We start from the raw sequence: 21,722 nt of genomic DNA on the forward strand, positions 1-21,722 counted from the left end.
TTCCTAATTATTAATCAGGTATTGGGTGTGTATGTTATATTAGATATATATCATATCTGTTATTTTTGTTCACATTGTTAAACAAACTGTTAGTGACTAAGGTATACTAACTTAAGTATTTAAAGGTTGAATGAAAGTACTCTGCAGTTTAGTTCAGAATAAACAGATTAATAATAATAATAATAATACATTTTATTTGAGGGCGCCTTTCAGAAACCCAATGTCACCTTCCAAAAAAAAACTTTTAATAATAGGAACAATAGTCATAAAATACATAAAATAAGTTAAAATTACAAAACAGAGCGTGACAACAGATAAAATCAGCATTAAAGCGAATAAGCCAGTTTAAACAGATGTGTTTTGAGCTGTGTCTTAAATACGGAGAGGGAGTCAATATTTCTTAGTGCAGGAGGAAGAGAGTTCCAGAGCCGAGGAGCAGAGCGACTGAAAGCTCTGTTCCCCATAGATTAGTTTGCTGTACTGTGGTAAATATGCAGTAAGTAACTGTGAATGGTTAATGTTGGTTTACATCAGTTGTAGCAGAAATAATTTTGAATTTAAGTTGACAATATTATGCTTAGATTCATTCTTCTACCAACTTTATATTGTCTAACATAAAGACAGAATAAACAGTACGCTTTCAGCAAAGGGAATGGAAATTAGCCAAGACAGCTTGTGAAATATTGGGTTACATTTTGTTGAAATCAGCTGTGTAAGTCCACAAAGAGCCTGAAACCTCAGAGCAGCACCAGCACATGTCAGCTGACCACAGCCAGTACACAAAGAAAATCTGCTGGAGCTCAAAAAAAGAAATGATTATATATATATATATATATATATATATATATATATATATATATATATATATATATATATATATATATATATATACACGGATATCCGAACTTCTACTTAAATGATTAAAGTCTACACTTTGTCCTCACTTAGGAAAGTGTTTGAGGTGTGAAGAAGCTTCAGCCGTCGGTCTGTACGCTGATGCTGTTTCCTGGCTGCGTGCGTTTTCACGTGACCCCACGAGCGAGTGAGCCTCAAAGCCAGCGGCTGACACTTAAAGCAAAAGCTAACACAACAAGCAAACGTATTCACTTCGGCAGCGGACGCCTGTAATTTTCGAGGATGTTTTCACTCGGGGAGAAAATGGAGTTTCTCATAGGAAACCCATTTTCAACGCCGGTCGGACAGAGAATCGGTAAGCAGCTGCTTTTTAAAACCGCTCCGAGTGGTGTTCAAGTCGGTTCAGTTTGCTTCCATTTGTATATTTTCCGTTTTGCTTTTAAAAACTCCGCTAACACGTGACAGTGGCGACAAACCTGTTTACTTCCGGTTTTCGCATTTTATTCTATTTATTAATCAACTCCAAATTTGCCAGGAAAAATAAGATAGTTTTTACAGTCAATGACGCAGGAGAGGCGGGATTAATTCACTTGATTCTTCCACGTGATTGGTCGATATAAATTGAGTGGCAATTCACTTGGCGAATCCGGAAGCCGCTTGGCGTTCCTTCTCACTTCCTTAATCACTGATGTGTTACAGTTTCACACTATGCCTAAGTGTCAACAAGTGTGTGCCGTCACACATCTTATGAAGCATCTGCCATTTGCTCGTAATGGCACTGGGATAGTTCTCTTTATCCAGCCACTAAAAGCTCCCACAATCCACTGCAAGTGCAGATGCCTGCAAAGATGTGTAACATCAGGACAGTCATCGGTATTAAGAAAATGTCACACACCCATCTCATGCCTTCCTTCCTCTTATCTCCTCCACTCACTTTCTCACATATAAATGTCAGCTACTTCTGAGGCAAATGAGAGCAGAATCAGCTGACAGTCACATGAAGTGGAAGGGAGCTGGGGAAAGAGAGTGGGAGGGAAGGGGTGAGGAGGGAAATGGAGTAAATGGGATCGGGGAGTGTGGGGAGTTTTGGAAAGGAATGAAGGAGATTTAGAGACTTATGAAGAGCCCGTGTAGGGTGGAGTGGGGAAAAAAAGCAGGCTTTGATTGCAAAATAGTTTGGAGGATGCAGGATTTTAGGGGAAACCTTTCTAATCAGCTCAATGCTACAAATAATGAGTTACTGAAACGTTTATCAAGAAAGTGTTATTATATTTTAAGTTTTTTGTTGGGTTAAAAAAGGGTGGGACCTTTTGGTAAAAGAATATGACCCATATTTAAATTTTTCTGTCAATTTATAGGAAAAATTACTTTAAAGAAAACACAACATTTTTTTTTTTTATCTTACCCTGGAATTTAAAGTGGTCGGTCTGTCAGACATTGTATTGCTTTGTAAGAACTATTCTTCACTTTTCATGTTTAATGCTGCACCTGCTTAGTCAACACACAAACAAACGCACAGCTCTCTCGTGTTTGCATCATTACATCCACTGATGAGGATGTCGTCAGTGGATGTAATGTCTTTTTTCAGGCTACTTTTGTGTCTTGTGGTTAACCAGCTTTAATATGCATGCGGCAGCTGTTTACCTTAGAGTTAAATGAATTTATTTGAATTATAAACCCTGACGTTTAGCTATCTTATAATGGGTAGCTGGATGGGCGGATACGTATTTTGGCAAGACTCCTGCCCGTGTTGTAAAACTGACTGTCATGCATGTCTGACTTTTAAGAATCATGTGTAGCTCAACTACATTAATGAAGTCTAGTCAGGCAACATTACACTGAGGATTTTTATCTGAAAGCAGTTACATATTTTGAGGTTCTCACCAGTGTTGTCTTCGTTAACGGCTTGAGAAGGCAAAGAGTTAGAGAAGCATAACTAAATAAGCTGTCAGGGGTTATTTTTAAAACAGACAAAAAGTTCTCATATCTCTGTGCAGCTTTTAGCTGTGCTTTTTTTAGTGTTCTCATGAAGTTCCATATTTTATTCATTCTGTAACTATTACTGTCCTTAATGAATGGTACTAATCAGTAATTTTATGTGAACAGTGAATGGGATGTCTCTGTGGCATGCACATAGTGTCTCATGTAGGATTTTATCTGTCACATCTTCACCTTTTTGCCTTTTTTTCTACTAAAAGCTCCAAAACCAACTCAACCTAGTCAGCACTAAACAGCAGACAGACACACACTTGGTAATGACCTGGTAGACACAGAGGTATATTTAGCATGTGTATTTATGAAGTGTTAATAAGTGTGTTAATAAGGTATCAGTCTGCTTAAACGATATCGATTTTACTGTATGTTTCCCAAAACATAAAAAATCAGTTAACCCTGGTTTAATCTGTGCTGTTGCTATTTAATTCCTAGCATAATGAACACTACGGTATGCAAATGTGTAAACTGTTTCCCATTGTAACTGATCATTTTTTTAAACCCTCCTCGTGAAAGCAGAGCATAAAATGATCACATGGTGACCTTTCTTTTATAAATATAGACCATTGGTTCACATTTTTGTCTTTTGCATTATGATAAGTAGACCTTCAAGTCTGGTCTGTGAAACAGAAATATTGAACCCTTAAATGTGTTGTGTTATGTCGATGTCATGAAAGAAGGGGGAAGTCTTCTGTTTACTGTGATTTTCCAAATATTCCAATTTCAGTATTATCATATTAAATGTAGTTTGATCTCATTCCCTTACTTTTGACAGAGCAAGCGACCAATGGATCACTACAATCGGAAGACTGGGGGCTCAACATGGAGATCTGTGACATCATCAATGAGACAGACGAAGGGTAGGGATGATGTTATTTGTTGTGTTGGGGTATTTTTGGTCTGTCAGTGAAGCACACATGCAGGAAGAGACAACAGTTCTATTAATTCCTTATTTCTTGTTTTCTCTGCACAAGTCACATCGAAGTCAAACTTGTTATTACACATGCTCACTATATAACATTTTAGCTTTGTTTATAATAGTATTAGTAATAATAAATGACACAAACTAATAAAAAGTTTAAATTTGTTTTTTAATAACTTTAAGAGATAAATAGCTAAGGCAAGTTATGTAAGCATGTTTCCATGTTTTGCTTTTGCATCACTGTGTCACTTCCTTTATGGGTTTGTTGCTACTTTCAGTGCTGGTTGTCACCATTGACCTACTTACGTCTAACACTGTCTTCTAGTTAATTACGCATGTTTTCTGCTGAGAAAGCCTCTCTTGACACATGTTTTTCTGAAGGTTTCCTGTTGTAAGGGACTTTTTCCTCCCCACTGTCATGAGGTACTCACGGTGGATAGTTTAATTGTTGTATTATAGGCTCATTACCTTCCAATATCAAACACCTTAAGAAGACTGGGCCATAGAAATAAAATTAATGAAACGGAATTGAAAGTAGTTAATTCAGAAGAGACAGAACAGATTAATAGGGTTAAAAGTGTAGGTTACCTGTCCCAGTTAAGACAGTTATATTTTTTGTTTTGCTAGTTTTTACCCCTCAGCTGTAAAAGGCTAATGGGGTATTGTTGAGCTCATCCCAGCTGCCATGTGGCATGAGGCGGGGCACACCCAAAACATGTTTTAAAGCTTTTGTGAGATTTTAAAGGAGGAAAGATTTTAACATTTTATGTTGTCAGTGTTAAAGGTTTTTGTCACTGCATAAATACTTGTGGTAGCAGATAGTAGGAAAAAAATCAATTTTCACCATGCCAATGGAAGTACACACTTCAATTAATATAAGTGCGACTGAACTGAAGATTTACAATTTACAGATTAAAAAATTAGCTAACAGATATGACCATGAAACTGTGAAATTATGCATAAATATGCAAATAATTTTCAAACATGTACTTATTTCATATATTTAGTTATTTGTCCACTATAAATAACTATATATATAGTTATGTCCACTAGATAAACTGTGGAGAAGTAAACACTAGCATGTGCATTTTCTTTGCACTCATGTTGAAAAAACAGGTTAAAGCAGCAAAAGAAAATATCTAAATTCTCCATTACAAAATAAGGTGTTATATATAGTTTTGCCAGAGAAAACCCATTTTTAATTTAATAATCTACAGTCTTTTGTTAATGACTTATGTTGCATATTTAAATTTTTAAACTTTAGTATGGATAAGTAAACAAACATCATGTGATGCTTTTCCCCAGGCCGAGAGATGCAGTTAAAGCCATTAAGAAGAGAATAGTAGGAAACAAGAACTTCAGAGAGATTATGTTTGCTCTCACTGTGAGTAATTGTCTGTCAAAGATTGTATGTTTTTCTTTTTGTGTTATTTGTTCTGTCATGGCCTGTCAGATGTGAGAGGAATATTTTGCAGGTCAAAATGATCTTTGTCCTGGTTGGCTGTTATCCAAGAGGAGATGATTTCTGTGTTTACTTGTGCAAGTAGCTCAGTTAACTCGGGTCTTAGTTAACCCATTGACGTCATGCTAGAGAGAGATAGATTTTCATTTTGGTGCAGCTAAAATCACTTTTTTTTTATATATGTTACGTGTTGTGTTGATTTTTTCTCACTCTCATATAGGTTCTGGAGACGTGTGTGAAGAACTGTGGCCATCGTTTCCACGTTTTGGTTGCCTCACAGGAGTTTGTTGAGGGGGTTTTGGTTCGTTCTATTCTGCCCAAAAATAACCCACCCACTATCCTCCATGACAGGGTCCTTAGCCTCATACAGGTATGTACATGACCGAGTGTTTGTGCACAAGTGCAGTGGTGTCAAACCCTACAGCCTGAGGGGCAGAATCGGCCCAGCAAAGACTCAAATCCGGCCTGCTGGATGGCTTTGGAAAATTTAAAGGAGGGCATCAATTTTTTTGACTTTTTTTGAAGCTTTACAACCCCAACACCCCCACAACCACTTATACTACACCAAAGTATTTAATCAGAATCAGGATATTTTAATAATCCCAACAGACTGAACTAATTAAATAATACAATATATTGCAAAGTTTAAAAATTTAAGGAATAGCACTATTATATACAAATCGCTCAATTATAAAGATATTACAGAGGATATTACTCAAGATCAAAATAGGCTGTATGTGGTCCTCCATGTAAAATGAGTTTGACATCCTGGCACTAGAGCTTTAGCTTAAGATGATTTGTATAAAAAAAAAATCAATTGCCACTGTTTAATTTATTAGTCAATTCAAATTAGACAACCTAACAGAATCGCTTTTTTAATTTACATTGTGAGGCTGGAATCAGTCTCACAGACTCTGTTATGTCTATGGAAATGTGCAACAGTGTTATTTTTAATGCTCACAATCCAGGTGTCTACATTGATATGTACATTCCTCTGCTACATGGTCAGAGTTCTTGTGGGTAATCATAAACAAAGACCGCTAACATTAACATAGTCTCAGGCTTAGAAATGCTCTAGGACAGTACACTTCTGTTCTCTGCATGTTGCCTTTTATGTGTCGTTCTATGTGCCACTGGATGCAGATTTAGGGGTCAGTCATCTCTTTACAATCTGTTACATGCTCTCTTTCATCTTCAGTCATGGGCTGATGCATTTCGAAGCTCTTCCTCCCTGGTGGGGGTGGTACATGTATACGATGACCTAAGAAGACGAGGTCTGGAGTTCCCCATGACAGACCTGGATGCTCTGTCCCCCATCCACACACCAAATAGGGTGAGACTATCTTGCAGTGAAAAAACAAAAGACCACTTGAATGTTTGGATAGTTATTGTACCGTACCTCTCTGACAAATCTTGCAGAGCACCCCAGAAAATGGAACCGCTGAGATGCCCCCTGTCACTGCTCCTACAAATGAGTCACAACTGGAAGCTGCTTCAAGTATTTCCAGTCAGAATACATCACCTTCATTTCAGCCCAGTGAAGGACCAGTCTCACTTACTGCAGAACAGGTTCCACTGACCAAAAATACCTCTCATTGTATATAGACTGTTTCTGTATCTGAAAATGGCTTATCTTATTTTCATGTAACATTAATGCATCACTGTGGCCTTTCTAGCAGTGTTTGACTGCTTTTTGTATTTTTCTCTAATCTAGGAGCAGAAGCTGCGAAGTGAGCTCGATTTGGTGAGAGGAAATCTCAAAGTGATGTCTGAAATGCTAAATGAGCTACTCCCTGGACAAAGCCAGCCAGATGATACACAGCTGCTACAGGTGTGTGTGTGTGTGTGTGTGTGTGTGTGTGTGTGTGTGTGTGTGTGTGTGTGTGTGTGTGTGTGTGTGTGTGTGTGTGTGTGTGTGTGTGTGTGTGTGTGTGTGTGTGTGTGTGTCAGAAGTGCCTTTAGGAGCTGTGGACTGTGAATATAGTGTATTTGCTGTTGCCAGTTTAAGGGCCTAAATTGTGTTCTAAAATCAATGCACCATATAGTTTCCTTACAATGTTCTATTGTTGTACATTTGTGGTATTTCATCCATCCATTTATTTTCAGCCACTTATCCAAAGTCGAATTGCAGTGTCAAAAAGCTAAGAAGGAAATTGCAAAATATCCTATTCCTTAGGAACATTTTCTAATCCCTGCTGGGAATAAGTTCTCAGTCTGCACTACCTGGGTGAGACTGAAAAGCCTCTAAAGGAGAGTGTTCAGGAAGCATCCTTATCATATGCTGAACCACACAATTCCTTTTTGACACAAAGAATTGTCACCTTAATGTGGTTGAGGGGTTTCTCTGCTACTGTGATCCTAGGAGCATAACTTCTGAGCTCCACCACTTTAACGTTGTAATGATGTATGCTTTATTGATTCCTGTGGGGACATTCCTCTCTGTGTTTAACCCATTCACTCAGTGAAGCAGTGGGCAGCCACCAATCTAGCACTCGGGGAGCAGTGTGTAGGGACAGTACCTTGCTCGGGGGTACCTCGGGGAATCCAAACCCCCGACCTTCCGATCATGGGGCCACCACTCTACCTACTGAGCTATCACTTTGGCCACTCCTTGAGCCAAATTGGATGGGAAGCTTACTGCTGAGTGTCCAGTGGCCTAGCCTTAAGCCGTGGGGCCCAGCCATTCACAGCTCAAATGGGCCCACAGAGATTGGCTTTGAGGTTGGATGCATTTTGAAATGTGTGGGGGACAAAGGCATGGACCTGGGCACCATGACCCCCGCATTATAGACTCTGGTGATATTGCTAATTGCTGAAAGGCAGTTGCACTAGAGAGATTAGATTAGATAGAACTTTATTAATCCCTCGGGTGGGTTCCTCTGGGAAATTCGATTTCCAAAAAAGCACAGCACCGACAGAAGTTAAAGAGTTATACACACACACATATATATAAATACAGAGACAATATAAATAAAATATACGAAGGGGATAAATAGAATAAATAGGAATAAAAATAAAAATACAAGTGAATTGCACATTTCAAGTATTGAGTCTATTGCACCGTTGACTATTTACAAAAAGTATTGCACAAGGTATTGCACAGTGAGGTGAAGAGGCACTACAGCTTAGTTGTTCCCTCCTTTGTCCTCCTGTTTCCCCTCCCTCTCCCCTCCAGAGAGGAGTTAAACAGTCTGATGGCGTGTGGGACAAAGGAGTTTTTAAGTCTGTTAGTTCTTGTCTTTGGGAGAAGCAACCTGTCACTGAACAGACTCTTCTGGTTGTTAATGGCCGTGTGCAGAGGATGCCTGGCATTGTCCATAATGTCCATCAGTTTCTTTAATGTCCTTTTCTCTGCCACTGTCACCAGAGTGTCCAGCTTCATGCTGACCACAGAGCTAGCCCTCCTGATCAGTTTCTCCAGCCTGGATGAGTCCTTCTTTGCTGTGCTGCTCCCCCAGCACACCACAGCATAGAAAAGTACTCCAGCAACCACCGACTGGTAAAACATCCTCAGGAGCTTCCTGCAGATGTTAAAAGACCTCAGCCTCCTGAGGAAGTACAGTCGGCTTTGGGCTTTTTTATACAGGTGCTCTGTGTTGCATGACCAGTCCAGTTTATTGTCCACCCACAGCCCGAGGTACTTGTACTTGTTGACCACCTCCACCTCCTCCCCCTCTATCTGAACCGGCAGTGGACCTGCTCTAGACCTCCCGAAGTCCACAACCAGTTCCTTAGTCTTTGAGGTGTTGAGTTGCAGGTGGTTTGTGTGATTCCATGCGACAAAGTTCCTCACCAGACTTCTGTACTCCTCTTCCTGATCATCCCAGATACACCTCATGATGGCTGTGTCATCTGCAAACTTCTGAATGTGGCATAATTCAGAGTTGTAGCAGAAGTCAGAGGTGTACAGGGTGAAGAGAAGAGGGGACAGCACAGTTCCCTGTGGTGCTCCTGTGCTGCTGACCACAGTGTCAGACGTGATGTCCTTCAGCCTGATGTACTGTGGTCTGTCGGTGAGGTAGTCGGAGATCCAAGCCACCAGGCAGGGGTCCACCTCCATCCTGTTCAGTTTTTCTTGAAGCATACAGGGCCGGATGGTATTAAAGGCACTGGAAAAGTCAAGAAACAGGATCCTGACCGTGCCTACTCAAAAGCTTATGGTGATGATGAACTGGGTGTTCCTCCAAGAGGCAGTCAAGTGTGTGTTGAGTGGCCGGGGAGGTGTTGGAGAGCCCCACTTTTATGCCCCTTTTCTACATTTACTTTTAGGTCACAGATAACAGTATCCACATTTCAATCAGTCCTGTCCACTGTAAGACATTATTTGTGAAAAAAGACAAACATAAAATGTTTTTGTATATTATTTCACATAGTTTAGTTTCTGTTGTGACGAGACCACATTAGATTACCAACACTGACTGAAAGGTTTCAGAGGTGTTTCAGGTTTTAGAGTGATTGTTTTCCATTCTTTAACGTCACCAGTCTGAATCTAAATTAATGTTTAGCTTTATTATTTTGTTTTTACTGAAGTGCACGTTTGCTTTGATGTCTCATGCCGCCTGTAAAACCGTTGCCTTTAGTGTTATCTAAGTTTAGAGCATGACTCGTGTTGTTGTCAATGGATTAAAATCAGGATGAAAACAAAACATGAAAGTAATTTTTGATGTAGCAGAATAATACCAATGACTGAAAATTATCTATTTAAAATCACTCTGTCATTTGGGGACAAAATAATTAGATTTTTCTTTCCTCCTCTGTCCAAGCAGCAGCTTTTCTCTGTCTGTAAGAGCATGCAGACTCGGGTGGTGGAGCTCATCCCTCAGCTGCTGGATGAAGGATTTATTGAAGAGCTGCTCGTGGTCAATGATGACCTCAATAACACCTTCATTCGCTATGAGAGGTGCATGTTTCAGATTTTATTTGTAAGGCAGTGTTGAGATGCAACCACAGTGTGCTCAAAAGTGTGCTGCATTGTTTTTTAGGTTTGACAGATTGAACAAGGCACAGATTGCTAATACACAACAGGTAAAAGATCCTCTTGTTTAACTTTCTTTAACATGACGTGTGCTGCACCGTGTGTCTGAAAATAGTAAACTGTCATTTAAGCAATGAGTATAAGCTCTCACCCACTTTTCAGAGCTCTTCAACAAACCTTATCAACCTCAGTTCTGAGCCTTCCACTGTCAGACAACCAGCTGTCATTTCAACAACCAGCCAACCAGCCGCCAGCACCAGTACCAATCAGCAGCAATCAGCCAATCACAGTCAGTAAACTTTGAGTAACTTTGAGCTTCTTTACGGTTCAGTTCAAAAAACACTGTCTTTTCCTCATCACGTTTCTTTGAAGTTGTTGGGAAAACAACCACTTAGAAAATGGGAACTATGATACTTAGTCAAAGGAGCTTGCAAAGAAAAGCGTCTGGACTTCTTTAAGTTGCTTGAAGACTCTGATTACATTCACACATTTAGGCGCTTCTGACATAGTGAAACTACAATTCAAAAAAGGGCATTTTGGTTACTTTTCCCTGTATGTTTTTACAAAAACAACCAGTGACAAATGGGACTTCGTTACCAAAGTTTGAATTTTAAAGAAAAGGGAGTAAATTGAGTTTAAAGTGAAATCAAATGGTTCTCACACTAGTTGCTGATCTTATTCATATATCACTTCTCTTTCTGCTGGAGAGATGTTCCAGTATAACCCTTGTTTTACTGAGGCTTCCTGTGACTGAAGTCAATTTAATTAATTATCAATCTAAAGACTAGAAATACAGCAATGGACATCTGTCTGTGTAGTTTCTTAGACGTCCAGGTCATGGCATTCCCAGGAGCTTGGAACAAAAGCAACTGGACTTTTTAAAAAACTGTAAAGATGTTTCACCTCTCATCCAAGACGCTTCTTCAGTAATAAAACTGAGGTGGAGGTGGAGAGTCCCAGGTATTGATATCCTAGTTGGGGTTGTCCCGTAGGAGGGTCGTTAACCCACTATCAATCATTATCACATGAACCAAGGTGTGAAAAAAGGCGTGGGTCATTATCACCGGAGGTTTCGGGTGAAACCATTGTGAGACGTTGCCTTACGCTATCATGTGGTCTATTGACGTCACCTGACACAAGACGTGCATGGAAGTTGAGCCATCTGGGAAGGGATTTCATGATTTCATTGTAAGTGGATGACAGTTGGTGTCATAAACCACCCCATGCTCGTTCACAGTGGACATAGAGGGCGTCTTTTGCTCCTCTTTCAAACCATCTGTCTTCTTGGTCCAAATGTAAACATTGGCATCTTTGAAAAAGTGACCTTTATCCTTTAGATGCAGATGTACAGCTGAGCCTTGTCTTGTTGAGATAGCTCCTCTATGTTTCTATCCACTGAGTTGATGTGAAAAGTGAAGGGTTGGAGTAGGTGAAAGGTGGAACCTCTTTATGAAACTTAAAGTACTCCAGATGTTTTTTCCCCAAGCTCAGAAGAAAGCAATGAACATAATTAATGCAAACTAAAATATTGCAAATCTGAAAATCCCTGTGATCATGATTACAATTAGTTTTAGGATCTTAATTCAAAGAGCTTCCTTTTAAATAGTGTATATAAATTTGTGTTCCTTAGGCAAGGCGTTAACTTCATAAGAAGCAGATCTTACTTCCTGTGGGTTAAACAAAGCCTGTTGGTGAAGTTTCATAACATATCATCAGGTTATGATATGAAATGATAAACATCCTAACAATGAACACTTACATAATATTCTGCATAATAATCTGCATTGTTATTGTTTTGGGGAACTGTTGGATAGTGTGTCGCTGAAAGAATTTTGGGAGAGCATTATCTCCTTTCCTTTCATAAAGAAAAGGAGATAATATTGAATAGAAGTAATACAGGAAGTGCTGAATCACCTTTTTTAGTGTTTACAGTTTCCGAGCAGATCTTTTAATAGCAGCTCTATAGAAGCCTCTGGGTAATTGTGCTCCTTGAGCAAAATTGATTATTCAGCCGTAGCATTTGTCTTATGATTGGTAAAAACAGGATGCTGTGGCTGAACGTCACAAGGGAATGTTTAAAAATGCATAAGCTCCATGTTGACCGGTGTCACCTCATGTGATGAATGGCAACAACAATGGTTATAGGAACTTCTCTTCTGTAACTGCTGTAACTTCTATGCTACTTCTGCTTAACATTTTAAATATATGTTTTTGAAAACATGGTCAAATTTAATACAATTTTGTTTTTCTCTAAAGTTATACCACAATTTTAATTAACAGCAATTAGATAACAAAGTAAATAAAATGAGGACTTCTGCATTGCAGATGAAGAGGAGGAATTTGACATGTTTGCGCAAACCAGAGGCAGCTCTCTGGCTGACCAGAGGAAAAGGTGAGTGTTACTTACTTATGATGGATATAAATGATATCATCTATGCGTTTTATATGTTAGGGATCTGCATGCCACTGATAACAAGTCAATTTATTAATGTTCTAGATAATGAATCACATTTATACTTATCAAAACAATACCTTAAGGCCCTGACAATTACAATCTTCCTATCAGAGCTGTGTTTCATTTCTTAACATTAAGCTAAGTTTTGAATTTTGGACAGTTGTAAGCAAATACGCTTTATTAGAAACACAGAGCCTTTAACAAAGACCTTTCCAATAAGAAATCCAAGCGACCTTGTCATCACCATTTATATTTAACAACTAGTAAATGATTTAGAGCAGCAGTCCCCAACCTTTTTTGCACCACGGACCAGTTTAATGTCACACAATATCTTCATGGACCAGCCTTCAAGGTGTCGCGGATAAATACAACAAAATAAAATGATACGAGCAAGACAAAAACTCTGGGGTGACGTGGGCCACAAGTGGCCCCTGGGCCGCGAGTTTGAAACCCTTGACTTAGAGCAGGGGTGGGCAACTCCAGGCCTGGAGGGCAGGTGTCCTGCAGGTTTTAGATGTGTCCTTGATCCAGGACAGCTGATTCAAATGGCTAAATGACCTCCTCAACATGTCTCGCAGTTCTCCAGAAGCCTGGTAATGGACTAATCATTTGATTCAGGTGTGCTGACCCAGAGTGATATCTAAAACCTGCAGGACACCGGCCCTCGAGGCCTGGAATTGCCCATCCCTGACTTAGAGGAACCCATCTGGTACCAACAGCCATGCATTGCTTAAAGTCACTTAACTCCCCTTTCTCCACTGTTCTGATGCTTGGTTTGAACTTCAGCCTACTTGTCTACGCGCGTAAATGCAGTGAGTTGCTGCTCTGTGATTGGCTGATTAGACATTTACAATAACGAGCAGTTGAACAGGTGTACCTAACAAAGTGTCTGAGTGTTTTTATGTGCTGTATATGCCTGATCTGTGTGTGGTTGTGTGTGTTCAGTGTTAGGTATGAAGATCCAGGAGCTGTAGAGGGCCTGGCTGGAGCTCTTGATACCAGGCTGCAGGTCACAGGAGGAGGGAGTACAGCAACAGTAAGATGCAGCTGGATTTTGTTTGGAGTAATATCCCTGTTTTAATATTACGAATAAATAAAACTCAGGGTCATTTAATTTCTTTTAGATTCCGCCAGCGACAAACTCTATGCAGAATGATATTGACAAATGGTTATCTTCTGATGTGGTAAGAGAACACATGTGTGTGAATAGATAGATAGATAGATCAGGGTGATAATAGCATGACATAATCTTTATTCTTTGTCTACGAAAAAGCCGGAAGAGCAGTCTTCAGTTTGCGAGGGAGTTTCCAGTGAAGGTATGTCTGGTCCTGTCGCTTCTTTTGAGTAATGATAATATTTTCAGACACACACAAATATTAAATTATACGTGTCACCATTTCAGAGTTTGATAAGTTCCTGGAGGATCGGGCGAAGGCGGCAGACTACAGCAACCAGACGATTCTCAATGTGCCATCTTCCACACCCAGACGGCCACCACAATCTAGCCAGCAACAGGATAGCACACATGATCATCTGTTCTCACTCTGAGTGTGTGAATAAGCAAGACGACAGGATGGAGGTCAACACAGGAGTATCACAAACTGAAATATGGTTACATTCACACGTATAGTGTGCCAGGTCGGGTTTTTTCTAAAGGACACACACACACACACACACACACACACACACACACACACACACACACACACACACACAGATGGAACCTGACACTACAGAACTGCTAATCAATCAGCTTGTTTCATAAATGCTGTATTTCTGTTAATTCTGCTGTTTGTTATCTGTATGTGCGTATATACAATTTTATGTGACTGTATTTATATGTAAGATTATAACATGGGAGTAAACTGGATGTTTAGTATGATGCAGAAAATATACTTGATATTACACCAAATGTGCCTTTGATCCACAATGCTGATTTTGTGTAGATGAAAATAAATGGGGCATTTGCCCCATGAACATTTTTCATGTGGTCTCTTTTTAAAATATTTTACTCCTTAGTCCAGTGATTTACACACCAACTTTATCCAATGAATATTTCATTGATAACCCATTTAAAGTTGGCACTTTGCAAAAGTGTGAAGTGTGGAAATTTTGGTACGTGACACCTTGCATTAAACCAAATTTCAGCATAGTTGTCTTATATTCAGATTGCAAGTTAGCCAAAATATCAGTCTTGGGAACTCAAGTGTGCCATACTCAATAGAGTGCTGCTTGTGTGATAAGACACTGAATTCAGTATGTTGTTGTTTAAGAGCCCAAGGATGTCTGGTGTTGGGTACACAGAGTCCCTGAAGCACCTAGCACCAACTGAAAGCATAACTAAAGGACTGAAGGGAAAAGCTAAAAGAGCAATTTTTCATTCTTTGAGCTACAGTCCAGATCTGAAGACCATGTGTGGGCAGTTTGCCATTTGTCTCTGTTGGATTTTCCTATCTTTTCTCCTGGATGCATCTCTGGCCTTTATTTCCAACATTTCAACTCAAAATCAGCATCCAAATGTGACTGTTGCTCAAGACCAGCATGGCACAGGCTGGGATTCACCATTTCTTCAGCTGGGAGCCAGTCTCCCATCCTTCTCACAGCCAATCCGTCCATACACCCTCATCACAAATGCTGACGACTACCACTACATGCCCAAAGTCAGACATCGCCAGCCTTCTCGCCTCCTGCGTCTTCTGGGATCCTCGTTTGACCCGTTTTGGATGTCTGTAGATCACCCTTTTGAGTCCCCCAAAGGAAGTCAGCCCACCCTTACCACCTTCAAAGAGAAATTTAACCTGCGTGTGTCTCCAGAACTGAGAAAGGCTTACGCAAAATATCAGCAGAAACTAGAGAAGGAGGCTGCAGAACTGGACCTCAGTTCTCTGCCATCAGATGCTGCCAATTCAGTCAGAGGATGGCTGGTGCGCTCAGCAACATGCAAATTACAGCACCAGTGGGTCGATCTGGGCCCAACCTTCTGGCCACGGTGGCTGCGGCAGACTGACTGTGAAGGGCCAGATGGAGGGCAAAGTTGCTCCTTTCCCAGTGGGATGAACTGCGTGCGAGCTCAAACAACACACATAAAGATTCTGGCTTGGCACTGCATTGAAGTCAGAGATGGAGATGATCGCTCCAGAAAATTGAGAGGTGAAAACTCTGATGGCAGTGCTCAGATGGGGACAGGTGAAACAAGGAAAAGATGTTTATGGAGACAAGTGCCTTATCCTGTGGTGACTGCATGCATGTGTTCATGTAAATGAATGTTTTTTATCACTGCAGACCGGCTTTTTTTCTGTGCACACTGTGTTTTTTATTATTTTGTTGATTTTCAGTGTTATAGTTGAAATGATCGAACATGGCTACTTTTAATTACTAAGACGATGCCGCTACCTGCTCTTTCATTTTCTCTGCTCTAAACTTTCAACATTTTTAGTACAAACTGGCTTAATAAATATTTAAGTAAATGTTTTACGTCAGTAAACTGCAATTTCTAAGGCGCTGAGTTTAGAGTAGTTCGTGCTACATTCATGTTTATGGTAAATTCGTGGATTGTGCATGTTTCTTCCAATTTTTCTTTTTCACTCTATTTTTGCACTTTCATATTCAAACAGTATGAAACATTTTTTGTTTACAGAGAACATTAAAAATGAAAGTGTTTTTGGTAACTCACTGTTGTGTTTGATTGATTGATCATACTTGACAGTATTAATTGAAGATATATACTAATCATTCTAAATTCAAAATCTACATAAACCTGTTTCTAGATGACTTCCTTGCAAACTATTCTAATGTACACATGCGCATGAATATAATATGAATAAAATATAATTGTCAGTGCCTATGTGATTCCTTGTCTTCTTCTGTCAAAAATTAATAGTGTCTTCAATATTAAAACTACCAAATGTCGTACAACCCTGCGGCAGTGTGAAACCTTGCGTGGATCAAAACTCCGAGGAGCAGTGAATGCATCAACTGTGGATACGTCTTTGCGTAACTCCTGAGCTGTACGTCGCTGACTGTACACATACAAGATGGCAGCTTTGGTGGAAGACGAATTTGAAGATGCGCCCGATGTGGAGCCGTTAGAACCAACTCTGAAGAATATCATCGAGCAGAAATCTTTGAAATGGATATTTGTGGGTGGGAAGGGTGGCGTTGGTAAAACGACATGTAGGTAAGTTGATTAAAATGCTAAATTGCCTCCGGATACTGACTCGGCTTGAGCGGCTGGCTAGCATTAGCCGTTACCATAAGTTGACGTTGATCATTGTCCGAAAATGAATTGCGTGGGTAATTTTCCCACGACGAGATTAGACTGGTGTTAAATTTCTACCTAAAGACGCGCTAGCATCAAAGAAAAGTGACTGTTATGTTTTAGATTTGAGTAAGGAGTCCTTTCGCCGGGCAGTTTGGTAGCTGTGAAGCGCAGTGAGCAGCTAACGTTAGCAGCTGACACATGGATTCACGACTTTCTCAACACCTTCAGTAATCACCGTATAAGCCATCATCAATAACCTGCTGCTAATGTTACCTGTTCTTTTACTTCACCCAGAGTTAAAGGAGACTCCAGAGTTAGGCTGTCAAGCCCGTATTATCATATCTTTATTCATAACAAGAAGAAAAAAATATGAATAAATGCGATTCCAAATGAACGTGGATCTAGTCTGTAGCGGACTTATTTCAAACAAGATAACTAACAAAAATCTAATGTGTCAAACAAATATGTACATCACATCAGAGCAGCCACGATAACATTGCGCATAGATCAACCACTGTCGCATATGCTATCCCTTAAGTTATCTACTGTGTTTCAGTTGGAATATAATTGCATGCGAAAGTTGCGTTCATCAAAGTAACTGGGGGAAGGTAATGTTCACAAAGTGGAAATGGATTAGAATTTTACTTTGTGCTTTACACGGCATGCATGCACATGAAGGATTAAGAATTCAAAACATTGCGGATCTCATTGTTGGTCAGTTGCACAGCATTTCTTACATGCTTACATTGGGCACAAAATACTCTTAACAGGCTCTTTAAACACAAACCTGTCCCCTTTCCATGTCCTTCTGACAGCTGTAGTTTGGCTGTCCAGCTGGCTGCTGTTCGGGAGAGTGTGCTCATCATTTCCACAGATCCTGCCCATAACATCTCTGATGCTTTTGACCAGAAGTTCTCAAAGGTACCCACTAAGGTTAAGGGCTATGACAACCTCTTTGCAATGGTGAGTATATGTGTACACCTAACAGCTATTAAATGTTACAAGTGTGAGGTGCTGCTTGATGAGATTAAAAATTGAACTCAAATGTTTGCAAATATATTTTTTTCTGAGAAGCATGTTATTAATAATATTAATAACATTGATGAAGTCTATGAAACAACAATGAGCAAGCATCCACAGTACAAGGATTTTCTTATCCACATTTTCATCTTTGCATCATATTAAAGACTAACGTTTAGACAGAGTTTAAAAAGCACAGAGGGTTTGTTCATTCTGTTTTTGGAAAAAACAAGTTAGTGCATGAGATCACCATCTTTTCAGAGTCACAAGGCTAGCCAGTTCCACATGTGAGTCTCACAAGCACCACTGTGTAACAAACTCAATCACTGGAGGGCATAAAAACATTTGCAATCTATTTGAAGTGTTCTGATCTTAGGATTTGGGCATGTGTATACAGGAGATTGACCCGAGCTTGGGTGTGGCAGAGCTGCCTGATGAGTTCTTCGAGGAGGACAATATGCTCAGCATGGGCAAGAAGATGATGCAGGAAGCGATGAGCGCCTTCCCCGGCATCGATGAGGCTATGAGCTATGCAGAGGTCATGAGGTAGTTTTGTATTTGAGTTTTCTCGCAGCATGTCTGAAGTTTTAAGGACAGTTAGTGAGTGTTATACTTACCACTGTTGTTTGCCTGTATCTCAGATTAGTGAAGGGAATGAACTTCTCAGTGGTGGTCTTTGACACTGCCCCTACTGGTCACACACTGCGACTGCTTAACTTTCCCACGATTGTGGAGCGAGGTCTAGGCCGCCTCATGCAGATCAAGAACCAGATTAGCCCTTTCATCTCTCAGGTGGGTGCTGAGACGAGCAGATCGGTTCAAACCATTTTCATTATTCTGCACATAAAACATGATTTCTGATTAAATATATTCACTTTGTTGGCCTTTTTCTTTCTCCAGTGTTTTCTCTATCTCTCTTCTCTTGTTTTCACTCACACTGTCCATCTCTTTTGCTGTTTCTAGATGTGTAATATGCTTGGTCTGGGTGACATGAACGCAGACCAGCTGGCCTCAAAGCTTGAAGAAACCCTGCCAGTCATTCGCTCAGTTAGTGAGCAGTTCAAAGACCCTGTAAGTCACATTTATATATTCTTATACAACTTTGGGATTTATATAGTAATAGCTTACTATTGATTTGATGATTGAGGGTAGAATTAACTGCCTTTTAACGGGAAGAGCCCTGTCTGGTGGAAATCAGGTTAAGGGAGGGTGCTCCTCTCTGATTTTATTATGTATATAAAAATGTGTTTTCTAGTTCTCTTACATTTGGGATCAACTGAAAGCTTTTCAGAGAGCCTTTAGAACAACTTGATAAAAGAAAATTACACTTGTCTAGCCTAAAAATAATAATGATCCCTGGACATTTTTTTTTCCTTCAGCCACTTTCTAATTTTGGCATTATTGTACAGATGAACCAGATGCAACATCATTGTCAGTTAAAGATGTAATTGCTTTAATGGTTGTAGTCTCCACCCACCCACGATGAATAAGCCTTTTCACACTACACTTCAGTCATATACTGTTCTAATGAGGTGCTGTGGTAGCTACATGCACACCCTCTGTAACAAGGCTTATCTGATGACAGAAGAAACTTTAGCTGGTTCGAGTGTCAATAGTGTGTGTGGATACAAGAGTTTTTTTTTTTGGAGTGACTCACTGTGCACAGCGGCCTGTTGCACATGCATGTATCCCTCTTATCAAGCCCTCTTTATACTATTTTGTCATTAGGACAAAAGAAGTTTCGACAACAGTTTCACCTTTTTATTATTTTCTTTTAAAGTTCTAACTCCACCCCTGTTGAGCCCTAGTAGCTAGTCTGTTTTACTTGACTGCTTTAGGTTTTGTTGTTCCTTTTGATTTTGTTCTTTGATGGGAACTCATCTACCTGTTTAGACAAAATATTTAATGTAAATAACGAATTCAGTATTTGGAGGAAATTTGAGCTTCATGAAGTCATATTAATAGTTTTTATCTATGTGTGTTGTGACGCACCTTCCTCTCACCCTTCAGGAGCAGACCACCTTCATCTGTGTGTGTATTGCTGAATTTCTGTCACTTTATGAGACAGAGCGGCTGATTCAGGAACTGGCCAAGTGCCGCATCGACACGCACAACATCATTGTCAACCAGCTCGTTTTCCCTGATGCAGACAGGCCGTGTAAAATGTGTGAAGCCCGCCATAAAATTCAGTCGAAATATTTAGACCAGGTATGAATCAGGAGAAATGGGAAAGTTTATTTACAATATTTACAGTTCAAAGTCACACAACTTTATTGGTGGTTTGTCTTCTGCCCACAGATGGAAGATCTTTACGAGGATTTCCACATAGTCAAGTTACCTCTACTGCCCCATGAAGTTCGAGGTGCCGACAAGGTCAACACGTTCTCTAAGCAACTTCTGGAACCCTACAAACCCCCAAACAAGTGATGTCCTGCCCCCTCGCAGGGCCGCCTCCTCTCCCCCCATTCTACAGACACAGCTCTGCAGTCTGAGTTGTCCTCCTCTGAGCTCCATCCCCAGCAAGCCTCAAATCCTGCAGCAACAGCCTCAAGACGATCCATTCAGTCCTCAACACGGTATCTTCACAGCACGGTTACAGCGAGACACCCGCCTGCATTGAAGGGTGCCCCACCCCCCCACGACATCACAAGTAAACCCATAGAGAAGCTGCATTATTTTTGGAGATAAGATGGTACATATGCGTGCCGCCTTACTCTCACTTCACCTTCTCTTGTCTTCATATCCACTGTGGCAGTTCCTACTTTAAGCATTTAACTTTTTCTCGACAGAAGAATTGAAAAATCGTCCCCTCCTCCCCCACACCCTGTGCAGTGTCCGGCCTCAGTTGTGAAAACAAAGTGTTTCCAGTGACAGTGCTGTGTGTTTGAGGAGAAAACAGCTTTCAGATGGTTGATGTTTATGACTTGTTTATTCTGTGTGATTCATGGTGACTGTGTGTCTTCTTCCATTTGATTTGCAACTTAAAAATTCAAACAAACTCGTGTATCACACTTTTTCCATCCAGATTTCTATATTCAGGTTGTGGTGGTGGCAGGGAAATAAAAAAGAAAACACTAAAAAAAAACCAGGAAGACAGCTTGTGTGGTCTTTAGTTACAGCCTTGTTATTGCAACCAAAACAAACTGAAACAAAACAAATTTGAGTGTCTTTTACCATTTATCAGATCATTAGATGACAATAATGAGAACATCAGTCAGATTTATTGTTTTCTATCCATAAAGGACACTAGTTGCTTTGGTTGGTATGTGGAGGAAGGTTGCAGTTTTATTTGATGTGACTGGTGATGTTTGAGCTGGAAGCTAAAGCTATTGGGCACTGCTGATCTCCCTGTTCATGTTCCTATACAGCGCTCATAAACTCATCCAGTGTGTTTCTGTCAAACCTGTGTCCATCCTGTTGACTGAGAACTATATGGGAACACCATTGAAAGATATTAGTAGCCTTATTCAGCGCTTTGTTAATTAAAATACATATTGAATGTCACTTGATCAAATGTTAAATGAATGGTGAGGTGAAGGAAATTTAAAGCATCCTTTCCCTTTTGATTGAATATCAGATTCCTGGCTGCCTTGATTGGTGCTTCCCAAGTGAAACATAAATAAATGACAGGATAGTGCACTCTCAGTTAAAAGCTCCATTTCCCCTCTCTGTCACGGACAGTTTTTGAGTTGGTAAGAATCTGTTTTCTATAGATTTTCCTTAAATTATAATGTCAGTGTTGATTAAAACAAACTTGCCTCAGCTGAAAGTCTTTCATGG

General features: G+C 40.0%; 3 protein-coding genes across 3 annotated transcripts; all 3 read left to right on the forward strand.

Annotated features, from left to right (window-relative positions):
- Positions 1–972: 972 nt before the first annotated feature.
- LOC113023690 (target of Myb protein 1) lies at positions 973–14,643 on the forward strand. The gene is made up of 15 exons (XM_026169972.1): positions 973–1,210; positions 3,623–3,707; positions 5,075–5,153; positions 5,452–5,601; positions 6,430–6,564; positions 6,651–6,800; positions 6,946–7,062; positions 9,998–10,131; positions 10,214–10,256; positions 10,369–10,495; positions 12,532–12,598; positions 13,607–13,697; positions 13,786–13,845; positions 13,935–13,977; positions 14,064–14,643. The coding sequence occupies exons 1-15, from the start codon at positions 1,138–1,140 to the stop codon at positions 14,207–14,209; spliced, it is 1,500 nt and encodes a 499-aa protein (XP_026025757.1). The 5' UTR covers positions 973–1,137; the 3' UTR covers positions 14,210–14,643.
- A 43-nt stretch (positions 14,644–14,686) lies between these two features.
- Positions 14,687–16,240, forward strand: LOC113023691 (noggin-2-like). The gene has a single exon (XM_026169973.1). The coding sequence runs from the start codon at positions 14,920–14,922 to the stop codon at positions 15,922–15,924; it is 1,005 nt and encodes a 334-aa protein (XP_026025758.1). The 5' UTR covers positions 14,687–14,919; the 3' UTR covers positions 15,925–16,240.
- A 417-nt stretch (positions 16,241–16,657) lies between these two features.
- On the forward strand, positions 16,658–21,704 carry get3 (guided entry of tail-anchored proteins factor 3, ATPase). The gene is made up of 7 exons (XM_026169978.1): positions 16,658–16,838; positions 17,738–17,885; positions 18,340–18,488; positions 18,584–18,734; positions 18,906–19,013; positions 19,953–20,150; positions 20,241–21,704. Exons 1-7 carry the CDS (start codon positions 16,696–16,698, stop codon positions 20,367–20,369), a joined length of 1,026 nt encoding a protein of 341 aa, XP_026025763.1. The 5' UTR covers positions 16,658–16,695; the 3' UTR covers positions 20,370–21,704.
- Positions 21,705–21,722: the final 18 nt, after the last annotated feature.

This window comes from Astatotilapia calliptera, chromosome 6 (assembly GCF_900246225.1).
Source record: "Astatotilapia calliptera chromosome 6, fAstCal1.2, whole genome shotgun sequence".
In the NCBI taxonomy this organism is placed as follows: Eukaryota; Metazoa; Chordata; class Actinopteri; order Cichliformes; family Cichlidae; genus Astatotilapia; species Astatotilapia calliptera.

Excerpts from the sequence above, each read along its gene's own strand:
- LOC113023690 (XM_026169972.1), top strand. The coding sequence starts at position 1,138 with ATGTTTTCACTCGGGGAGAAAATGGAGTTTCTCATAGGAAACCCATTT. Across the intron at positions 6,565-6,650 it reads CCATCCACACACCAAATAGG|AGCACCCCAGAAAATGGAAC; the intron begins GTGAGACTATCT and ends CAAATCTTGCAG. Across the intron at positions 10,496-12,531 it reads GCAGCAATCAGCCAATCACA|ATGAAGAGGAGGAATTTGAC; the intron begins GTCAGTAAACTT and ends TCTGCATTGCAG.
- LOC113023691 (XM_026169973.1), top strand. The coding sequence starts at position 14,920 with ATGTTGTTGTTTAAGAGCCCAAGGATGTCTGGTGTTGGGTACACAGAG.
- get3 (XM_026169978.1), top strand. The coding sequence starts at position 16,696 with ATGGCAGCTTTGGTGGAAGACGAATTTGAAGATGCGCCCGATGTGGAG. Across the intron at positions 18,489-18,583 it reads AGCTATGCAGAGGTCATGAG|ATTAGTGAAGGGAATGAACT; the intron begins GTAGTTTTGTAT and ends CCTGTATCTCAG. Across the intron at positions 18,735-18,905 it reads TTAGCCCTTTCATCTCTCAG|ATGTGTAATATGCTTGGTCT; the intron begins GTGGGTGCTGAG and ends TGCTGTTTCTAG.